The 11,100-nt window shown below is 41.7% G+C and overlaps 1 protein-coding gene across 1 annotated transcript in view; it reads left to right on the top strand.

The window, feature by feature from the left end:
- LOC104160434 (lysine-specific demethylase 3B-like) overlaps positions 1-9,744 on the top strand; it is a gene marked incomplete at its 3' end in the record, with an annotated part of 15,434 nt that extends 5,690 nt beyond the window's left edge. Inside the window, exons 3-5 of the mRNA XM_009698552.1 lie at positions 6,275-6,446; positions 9,436-9,526; positions 9,614-9,744. Coding sequence (XP_009696854.1) covers positions 6,275-6,446; positions 9,436-9,526; positions 9,614-9,744 — 394 coding nt within the window. The remainder of the gene's footprint in view (positions 1-6,274; positions 6,447-9,435; positions 9,527-9,613) is intronic.
- Between the last annotated feature and the right edge of the window lie 1,356 nt (positions 9,745-11,100).

Raw genomic sequence — 11,100 nt, forward strand, 5'->3', positions numbered from 1 at the left:
TCCAACTGAAGTTCTCTTTCCTGCACAAGAGAGAGCAGGTGACCCAAGAGGTCATTGCTGTCCTGACAAGGCTATTCTAAACTGAATTTCCTCAAGCAGTGATTCTCTCAAACTTTCCTCTGTCACAGTTCTCTCTTGGCTGACATCCTCCTGTACCTCCCAGCTGCACCTTTAAAAGTGAAGTCGAAGAGCATTAATTCCAGCACCATCCCTCAAATCATCTTCCCCTTCACATTTTGAGGGCTGGAAAAGGTTAGTTGGAAAAAACCTTAGATACCTTACCCAGCACAATAAATGCACATTGGACGCTAGATCTGAGCCATATGAAGATCTTAGCCATGGTAGCATCCCAAATCATTACAAGAGAAAATTTTTTCCCTTAATGTTTGGATAATGAATGGCACTCTTTCAGTGTCATGCAGAAAGAGCAACAGTTTTCAACTCTTTTGTCTTAGAAATTGTCAGAAATAAGTTATATTCTGTCTTACCCCACAATTCACTGGGAGACCATGGGACTCTTTCTGAAGCTGTTCAAGAGCATTTTGCTGTCCTGAATATGGTTGTTGCTTATCTGGGGATACTGTCAGGATTCTCATCCTATAGCAGCTTGTTCTTTTCTGAAATTTCATGCTAGACTTTCTCTATTCTGAAATTACTGAAGATTTGGGGTGATGTTAGAGGTTTTTATTTGTTTTCTCCCTGTAGTCTGAGAGCAGATTTGGCAAGAAGTGTCTACCAACCAAAGCCCCCTATCCTTTTATCTTGCAACCCTGGCTGTGTTCTTTACTAAAGAGAACATTTTCCTAGTTCCATGAGAAATTCTCTACTTAATAGCTGGAAGGGTTCTACTAGGTTAAGTAGGTTTTGTTTGGTTTTTAATTGTTATGTTCAAGTGGTCAAGTGAATACACCAGGGATCAAAATTTGTCTTTATTTTCCTGAAGAAGGCTAGTTTATCCATCAGTTTAAAGTCTACCTGGCAGCAGTTTCCGCCCATCCTGTAAAAGGTACTGTTATTTTATTCCTCATCCATGATCCCTAGGTTTTTGTAGAATATGATTAAAAATTTTCTATTGCCTTAATGTTACAACTCCTGCTGGGATCAGGGAGTGTATTTAAACTTGGGGTCAGTGTATCTACTCTGTCATCTGAGGGAGGTTTGCTGCTTTTCAGGGCCTCACATTTGGGACATAGTGGAAAGACTGCCAAAGCTTGTCTGTCCCTCAGACGTTTACCCTCTGCTCCTCTTCCATATTGGCACAAACGATACTGCCAGGAAGACCTGGACAGTGCCAAGAGCAACTATATGGCTCTGGGAGTAGTGGTCAAGGCCATGGAGCCCAGGTGGTTTTCTTAATCCTGCCAGTGAGGGGTAGAGGGGTCGACTGAGCCTGTATGTCAACCATTGTTTGCGCAGCTGGTTTTGACAACAGAGTCTTCGGTTTTATGGTCATGGGAACCTCTTTGAGGACTGATGACTGCTTGGAAGAGGTGAGATCCATCTCAGTGGGGCAAAAGCATCTTTGCAAAAAGGCTGGCCAAGCTGATTAGGAGAGCTATAAGCCAGGAATGACAAGGGAGGGAGACTATGACCAGGGATCAAGAAAGGATTGGGTTGGCAAGCAAGCAATGTGGGGTGATGTGAACAGGAGAAATCTCATACTGAAGAAAACAGGGATAAAAGATGTCCACCTCAAGCATATGCACATAAATAAGGAACTGTGTACATCACAGCATTGTGAGGAAAGCTTTTGTACTGTTTCTGGGAAGTCAGCATGACTAGGTGTCTTTCTGAAGTGTCTGTGCACTAATGCATACAACACGAGGAACAAAAGAAGGAATTAGTGTGCAGTTGCATGGCCGCAATCTCACTGGTATGATGGAGAAGTGATGGGATAGCTCATGCAAGTATAGTACGGCAAGGGATGGGTGCAGGCTGTTCAGCAAGGACCATTAAGGAATGATAGGCCAGGAAGGTGAGGAGAAAGCATTGCTGTTTATGTGAGGGAGCAGCTGGAATCTATGAAACTGCGTAGCAATGGATGATGAGCCGTTTGGGAGCTTGTGGGCCAGGATTAGGAGGCAGACTAACATGTGTGTTGTGGCACATATCCTGCTACAGACCACCTGATCAAGAAAAGTGATAAGGCCTTCTTCAGACAACTGAGCAAAGCCCTATGTTCACATTTCCTGGGCCTCATGGGGCCACCCTGATATCTGCTGGAGGAACAACACCACAGGTCACAGGCACTTCTCACATTTTCTGCAGTGCCTTGGTGATAATGTCCTGACACAGCTGATCAAGGAGCCAGCTAGGGAAGGGTGCTCTGCTGGACCTCACGCTTAAACATAAGGAAGAACTGGTTGTTGATGTGAAGGTAAGGGACAGCTTTGGCTGCAGTGACTAGTGGATGGTGGGGTTTGGTTCAAGATCTTGAGAGGAGGGAGCAAAACAAAAAAGCAAGATCACAAGCCTGGGCTTCAGGAGAGCAGATTTTCACCTTTTCAGATATCTGCTTGGAGGAATCCCATGGGATATGGTCCTGAAGAGAAGAGGGGCTCAGGAATAATGCTGGTTGAATCATGTTTCACCTGCATTGTAGCCTTCTGTGGTGAGATGACAGGCGTGGTGGATGAGGGGAGAGCACTGGATGTTTTTTATCTTAACTTTCATAAGGCTTTTGACACTGTCATAATGTCATCAGACAAACTGATGAAGTATGGACTTAGATAAGTGGACAGTGTCATAGATTTAAAACTGACTGAAATGCTGTGTTCAGAGGGTTGTGATTGCAGTTATTAGTGGTGTATCCTAGGGGGTCAGTATTGGGTTGAGTACTATTTAACATCCTCATCAGTGACCTATATGGGACAGAGTTCATACACCCTCAGCAAGCTTACATATGATACAAAACTAGTAGGAATGGCTGATACACCAGATGGTTGTGCAGCTATTCAGAGGGACCTGGACAGGCTGTAGAATTGGACCAAGAATAATCTCATGGTGTTTAGCAAGGGAAGATGTAAAGTCCTGCACCTCAGGAGGAATAACACCCTGCAGCAGTACATGTTGGGGGCAACAAGCTGGAAAGTAGCTTTGCCTGGAAGGACCTTGGGGTCCCAGTGGACGAGGAGGTGACCGTGAACCAAGAATGCATCGTCGCAACAAAGAAGGGCAGCAGCATCCTGGGCTGCATTAGGAAGAGCATTGCTCTCCTTGGCACTGGTAGAGGCCTCACCTGAATTACTGTGTCCAGTTCTGGGCTCCCCAGTACAAGAAAGATGCAGACTTACTGGAGCAAGTCCAGTGAAGGGCCACAAAGATGATTAAGGGACTGGAGCATCTTTCATATGAAGAGAGGCTGAGAGAGCTGGGACTATTCCGCCTAGAGAAGAGAAGGCTCAGGGGAGTGTGGGGAGAAATTCTTATCAATGTGTATAAATACCTGATGAGACAGAATGAGGAAGAGGGAGCCAGACTCTTCTTGGCAGTGCCCACTGACAGGACAATAGGCAATGGGCACAAATTAAAAACCAGGAAGTTCAACCTGAATGCAAGAAAACACTTTTTTTTTTTTTAGCATGAGGGTGGTCCCTTCCAACCTAAATGTTTCTGTGGTTCTGTGGGGCTTCCCCCCCCTTTTTTTTTTTGGCCTGAAGTTGACACAAGTAAAGTAATAACCCTTTTTGGTTTTTTTTAAACCTCACCAAAGTTGAGGGTTTTTTCCTCCATTCATTTCTGAATGAATAGTTGTCCTCACTTAAGGACTGAAATGGATACCGGTCCTGTTAGAGACCTTTGGGCAATCCAGGTGAAGCAGTGGTTAGTTACTGCAGTGTTTTTAAGCAACATAACTTTGGAGTTGCTTGTTTGTAGCTCTGTGGGTATCTTTGCCTAACATGCTGATACTATTAGAACATCTAGGGGCATCTGTGCCTAGAGCATTTGGGCCTGGAGAACAAGTCTTATGAGGCTGAGGGAGCTGGGATTGTTTAGTCTGGAGAAAAGGAGGCTGAGGGCAGACCTTATCTACAACTACCTGAAAGGAGGTTGTAGCGAGGTGGGGGTTGGTCTCTTCTCCCCGGTAACTAGCAATAGGACAAGAGGAAACGGTCTCAAGTTGCGCCAGGGGAGGTTCAGGTTAAATATTAGGAAGAACTTCTTCACTGTAAGAGTCATTAGGCATTGGAACGGGCTCCCCAAGAAGGTGGTGGACTCACCATCCCTGGAGGTGTTCAAAGAATGTTTAGATGTGGCGCTTCAAGACATGGTTTAGTGGATTTAGCGGGCATGGTGTCATCGGGTATACGGTTGGACTTGATGATCTTTGAGGTCTCTTCCAACCATAATGATTCTATGATTCCTCAGGGTTGTGGTGAGCTCTGCATGTGAATAAACCCAAGATTTGTCTTCAGATCGTTGTTAATATATAGGGCACAGCTTGGAATTGATTCAAACTTGCATAGACACATGAACTGTCATTTGTACATAGATAGCAGTTACTAAACCTAGAGTTCTTCGGGTTTTGGATATTTCATGTTCAAGTTCACTTCATACCCTCTTTTCCTTTTCTCTCAAGTCTTGTAACTCTCTCTAGAGATTGCAGGGTGAGAGGAACTGACAAGGTCTTAGCCAGTGTTGGGAGGATTGTCTGGTGTACTTTTTCCTGTTGTTAGTTTAGCAAGTGCCTTGAGCATTTATGGGGAGAGGCCACTCAAATCTCAGTGTGGAAGGTATAGTTAGACTAAACATCTTAAAACCCCTTTTCCAAGTGAACAGCCACTTTTCTGCCACTTGGTTTTGTTCTAGGGAATTAATGATGATCCATGATTATACATAAAGAATGAGTAAAATAGTTACAATTAATATCAGAATATGAAAATTTCATATGGGAAGGCTTTACTACAAATGGTGTTTCTAGCAGTAGTTGCATTTGTGCTTAAAAAAAGGGAGAGGTAGTGGGATTCAACACCCACTGTACTTCCATAGGTGGATTGACCCTGGCTGGCTGCCAGGCCCCTACCCAGCTATGCTCTCACTCCCCCTTTTCAACAGGACAAGGGGAGAAAATAAGGTGGAAAAGTTTGTGGGTCACGGTAAAGACAGGGAAATTTCTTAGCGATTGCTGTCATGGGCAAAACAGATTCAACTTGTGAAAAAGTAATTTAGTTTATTGCCAATTAACAATAGAGTAGGATGGTGGGGAACAAAGACAAAGCTAAAAAACACCTTACCCCCACCTATTCCTCCTCCTTTCTAAAGGCTCAACTTTGCTCCTTTATCCTTGACTCTTCTACCTTCTTACCCCCTGGAGTGGTATAGGGGGAATGGAGAATAATGAGGGTTGTGGTCAGTTCATATTACTTCATCTCTGCTGCTCCTTCCTCCTCGCGCTTTTTCCCTGCTCCAGTGTGGAGTCCCTCCCACAGGATACCATTCTTCACAAGCCGCTCCAGCATGGGCGCTCTCCATGGGCTGCAGTCCTTCAGGAATAGACTGCTCCAGCCTGTGTCCCCAGCAGGCCACAGTTTCTGCCAGAAACCTCGCTCCTGCATGGGCTTATCTCCAAGGACTGCAGCTCCTGCTAGGAGCCTGCTCCAGTGTGGGCTCTCCATGGGCTGCAGCTTTCTTCAGGGCATCTCGCTCTGCTGCAGTGTGGATATCTGCTCCACCGTGGTCCTCCACGGGCTGCAGGGAGGCAACCTGCTTTCACCATGGGCTGCGAGGGAACTTCTGGAGCACCTCCTTCCCTTCCTCCTTCACTGACCTTGGTGTCTACAGAGTTGTTTGTCTCGCTTCCCTCCTTCCTCCCTCCCCCTCCCTTCCCCGCCCCACCACCTCTGAGCAGCTGCAGAGGATTTTTTTTTTTTTTACCCTTTCTTATTATCACAGAGGTACCTCCAGCATCAGTTATGGGCTCAGCTTTGGCAAGCGATCGGTCTGTTGGAGCCAGGTGGAACCATCTGTGTCCAGCATGGTGCAGCTCCCAGCCTTATCTCACAGAGCCCGCCCCTGCTGTCGTGTAGACCTAATACATTTGCCTTAGTAAGTCTTAATACAATACCACTTCTGAGGCAACTGCACATGGACTGGAACTGAAGTTTGCTCCGACTCTGGTTATTTGTTTGATGCACAAAAACCAGACATGGATGAAAATAGATTTGTGGTATCTTTTGTATGATGGTAGCCAGGAGTCTCAGCTCTTAAGAAAGTTTGGCTGCATGTGTAAGAAATTTGGTTATGGTGGAGTAAGCATTCATCTTTGTATTCTCAGCCCGTGCTGGTATCTGGTGTCCATAAGAAGTTGAAGTCAGAGCTTTGGAAACCAGAAGCTTTCAGCCTGGAATTTGGAAATCAAGATGTAGATTTGGTGAACTGCAGGAACTGTGCCATAATTTCAGACGTGAAAGTGCGTGACTTCTGGGATGGCTTTGAGATAATATCTAGTAAGTAATATCTACGGCTGACTAGTTTAACTGAGCAGTCTGTCTTGATACCTTCAACTCCTCCTTTTGCACCTATTTTATCAAAAAAATAAAGAATAATAATAAAAAAACCCACCAAACAAATAGCTATTGGTGTCATCCAAAGACACCATTGCTCCTTAGATGTAGCACACGCAAGGAAATACTTTATTGGTGAAGATTAGGGCAGGGCTGCCCAGTTACCATTATTAAGACAGTAAGTAATTTGAAATTTGACTACCCTCACTCCTTCCAACCTCAACCTTTATTGTAAAACTAAAGGGAACCTGCAGAGCTAAAACAGACTGAGGCTTTTGATGCTGAAACTTGGACTTGGTGGAATATATCAACAAAGTAAACTTGATATTGCAAATTATTTTTATAGTAGATCATATACGAGTACAAATACAAGTTTATATGTATTATGAATGGCAATGCTGTATGCATACCTCATGTGATAACACGTTACCTAATGCTTGAGTTTTTCTTTAAGAAAACCTTTTGTCAAGAGTGGATGTGGAAGCCTAGCAGTTAAAATCCCTGGAGATACAACTCATCAGATTAAAGAGGTTCTGAAAAGCAGAGTGCTCTATTTTAGATTGTATGTACCTAGATCAGAGTGGTCTTATATTTACAGATGTTAGAGTTGTAGCAGTTCATTGCAGTGGTGCTGATTTTAGTGTTGTGTATAAAACATCTTCTGTATTTATTGCTACGTGCACATAGCAGAAACGGTGAACTATTGGATGACTTAATGGAATGTTTGTTCAAGAGCAGACGAAATGATAGATTTGTAGACCAAGAATATTCCCATCTCTAGTCATTTTCCAATCAAAGAACTCCCAGCTTTTGACTTGTTTTTATATGGTTCCAAGCCCAGAGTCTTGTATTTTGTACTGTTAAATTTCATACTATTTCTGTTATTGCTCAGAAATAAATGGCCTAGAAGAATATAATGGTATGGTCTTTCTGTGTATTGATGGCACTTGAGAAACTTCACAAACTCTTCACTTCTATGCTAAGGTCATTTATGAAAATAGTAAATTTGTGTGGGTCAAGTTATCTTTGAGAAATGTTGTTTGTAGTTTGATTTTCTGCAAAATCAGCTGCTGCCTTGCTTTTAGACAGTACCTTTACCACACTTTATATAATGTGAGTGATCTAGGTTGGAAAACGTGATCACTTTTACTAGTTTCTTTTAAATATATTTTATTTAGTGTTTTTAGCCATGTGCAATCCACAATTTAGAAGAGCATTATTTGCTACTAGTCCAGAGATTTCACACACTAACTCACATGAAAACTGTTTGCAAATTATATAATGACTCTGACTTCTCTGCATTACATGAATTTTAGATTTTTCAAATATGTGGCTGGTATGTCCCCACACACACACACGCTCACATGAAGTTATTGAAGAGATGTAGAACAGCCACTGAATTTGGAGGGTGGTATTGAGATAATCCCTTAATTATTCTGTGTGATGCTTTGGTTAATTTTGATCTTGTGCTGTTTGCTTTTAATATCTTTGAGTTCTAAGTGGACTTTTGGCAGGTCTAACAATTTGTTTTGATCCTCCTTAGACCTGCTTTTCTCTGCTGATCAAATGTTTTCTGGGTTTTGTCCAGTTTGTCAGATCCGTGTTTTCTTCCAGGCAGCTCTTCACTCTGTCCTTTCTGAATAGCCTTCCTACAAGTTTCTTCTTGTTTAGAACAAAGATCCTTGACGAGTACAAAATCCTGAATATGGGAAGTTCTGAAACATCTTTAAATTCAAGTCCTTGAACTTTTCAGTTCACTTGCCTCTCTAAAACCTGTAGCTCATCAAAATTTGTTTTCTTTAAATCAGTCACTTTGGTTTACATATCTGCGGTTCTTAATTCTTTTTAATTTCAATAAAGTAATTTTTTTACATTGCAAACTAAGGCTGTCTTCTGTAGCCTGTTGATACATAACGCAGATGTGATTCACAAGTCTCCAGGTCCCAGTTTCTTAGACAGGCTTTCTCTTTTGGTGCTGACAGCAGCTCTGCTAGGCCTGAGTAAGATCAGTTGCTTTTTGTTTGGTTGACAATGCTGGGTAAGGTAGGAGGTGGTGAAGGATGTTACTTTCTGGGGAAAGGGGGATGTGAACGTGTCGGACTGCAGTGCACCCTGTTTTCCAACTGTTGGCTTTATGTAGAGTTATGAAGAATCTAGTAGGAGAGTGAACTTTGTTTCTCTCTAAATGTTATGCCGAGTCTTCTAAGCTGCTCCACGTACTGCTTCCAGATACACTGCCTTAGCCATTGTAACATCTGAGGCAAAAGAGCAGTTGATGTGGTCAGTGATGTCGTATTGTACGTCCACTGCTGCGTACGAATTGTCAGCTTTCTGTGCTACCAGCTTTCTCTGTTACCAGCCAGGACTTGTGTACAACTCTTGAAGTAAGGAACAAATGTTTGAATTTGGCACCCTGCTAATCTGAGTGCCTCCAGCAAAGAAGAATTAAAAAAACTAAAGGCTGTCTTCCTCAGTAACCACCTGCCATTTAGCTTTTTTGCTTGTAGTGTACCATGGTTTCTTGCTTTATACTGAGGTTAGGGTTGATTTCAGAGCATGAACCAATAACTTGAATTTTATAGAAGCACCACTCCTCTTGAAATGAAAGATAAAACTCCTTTAGACTTTGGTAAAAGTAGTAAGGCAGAATGCTTTGAAAAGGCTTGTTTTCAAAGTTGAATAAAAACTATTCCAGAACCTGGCAGCTGAGCGAGATCTGTCAAACTTCTGCTGTAGGTAATGATATATATACCTAATTGTTAAACTATTGTTTGGTCATACTATGATAATGCCTGGAAGCTCAAAAAAAAATCGGGATCCATTTTCCTGTGCAATGTAAGAGATCTTGGTACAAAAGACTTAGAGCTTAAACAAGGTAATGGGCTGTGGTAAAATGATTTTACATGAAGAAATCTTAATTTGTTTCTTGCAGAACGGCTCAGGTCAGAGGATGGTCAGCCAATGGTACTAAAGTTAAAGGATTGGCCTCCAGGGGAGGACTTTAGAGATATGATGCCTACAAGGTAAGTAAACCTTAGTATCAATGCCTACAAGACTGCTGTATGCACTACAGGAGGAAAACAGGCCTCTGTTCTCTTTTTGGTCTCTAGATTTGAGGACTTGATGGAAAATCTTCCTCTTCCTGAATATACCAAGAGGGATGGCAGACTGAATTTGGCTTCTAGGCTGCCAAGCTACTTTGTCCGTCCTGACTTGGGTCCCAAAATGTACAATGCCTATGGTATGTGAGAATAGTTCTGCAAATGTTGATTTTTGTGACTGTTACACTTCTTATTATACTTAGGACATATGTAAGGCTGTGGCATTAATCAAAACTTAGTGCTTATCCTAGAGCACATTGTCATTTTTTTAAATTGGTTCTGTGATCTATTGCTATGCTAATCCTCTCCCTGTCAGATGTGCCCTTTTTTGCCTTGTGATTTCCAAGATATGTACATATGATAAGTTTACAAACTATTATTATTTAATACACATAGTAAGCATAATACCAATAGAGGGTTCAAGGAGAAGTGAGTATCTTTTTGAGACCAATTGGTACATTTGAGAGGAAATTGATATGTTTGAGAGTGCCCAATTAGCCAGCTTCTGGGCACTTCGATCTGTGTGTTTATGTTTCCGACCAGGATTGTAATTTTCTTAATCCATGTCTAACAGCACAGGCCACAGACAACATGCAAGACAAAACTATCACCATGTTCAGCTACCTGAATTGGATAGTTTTTTTCTCTTAAGACTGTAATTATATAGTAGGTAAATAGATACAAATGGAGGAAACCTTTTATCTGAACACATATCTGCATGGTGCTGCAAAGCATTAAACTTTCAAATGATTGTCAATATAGCAGAGTGTGGAGGATATATGAACAATTAATGCATGTTGTATCAACTTGAATCATTTCAGTTCCTGATTGTACTGACTTTGAGATCATGGCCAAAAGCAGGTTTTGGAGACACTTAATTTAAAACAAATGATTGTTAAAGTTCCAGGATACTTCCAAATCAATCGGTTATTTAAAAGTATGTAATTTTGCAAGTTTAGAGTAAGATAAATAACATTTAAAGTAGTTGCTGTCAGTATATACTGAAAAATGTGAAGCGATACTGATAAGGAAAAAAGTTGCAGCCATCTTGTAAAGCAACTATGTGGAAGCAAACTTATCTTAATGTAACTTCTGTAGTTCTCTTTGAATATTGATGAGACAGGGGTGCAGGGCTTTTTAATGTTTTGCATTCCAATTATCGATATACCAACAGTAACAACTCACCTGAGGACATGAAAGATTTTTCATTGTTTTGTCTCTTTTAAAAAATGTTGTAGCTCAGTAACAAAATGTGGATTAGACTTAAGCTGTAAACTGACATATTGCAGTTCTAAGACAGTGTTTGTGGAGTTTGTTTTTTTTTTTTTTTTAAGCAGTATGGCATCACAACTAAGAGTTAAATAGATGTTTGTGAGCTTAGGCAAATTGAGCTTATCCAGTATTTGATGGTGTTCAGTGTTTTGGTTTATGTATTACTTGACATGTAAGTTGAGTGAAGACGACTGTATACCAAAGAGCTTATAATGTAATCAAGC

Source organism: Cariama cristata, unplaced genomic scaffold, assembly GCF_000690535.1.
Source record: "Cariama cristata isolate BGI_N322 unplaced genomic scaffold, ASM69053v1 scaffold7804, whole genome shotgun sequence".
Lineage (NCBI taxonomy): Eukaryota > Metazoa > Chordata > Aves > Cariamiformes > Cariamidae > Cariama > Cariama cristata.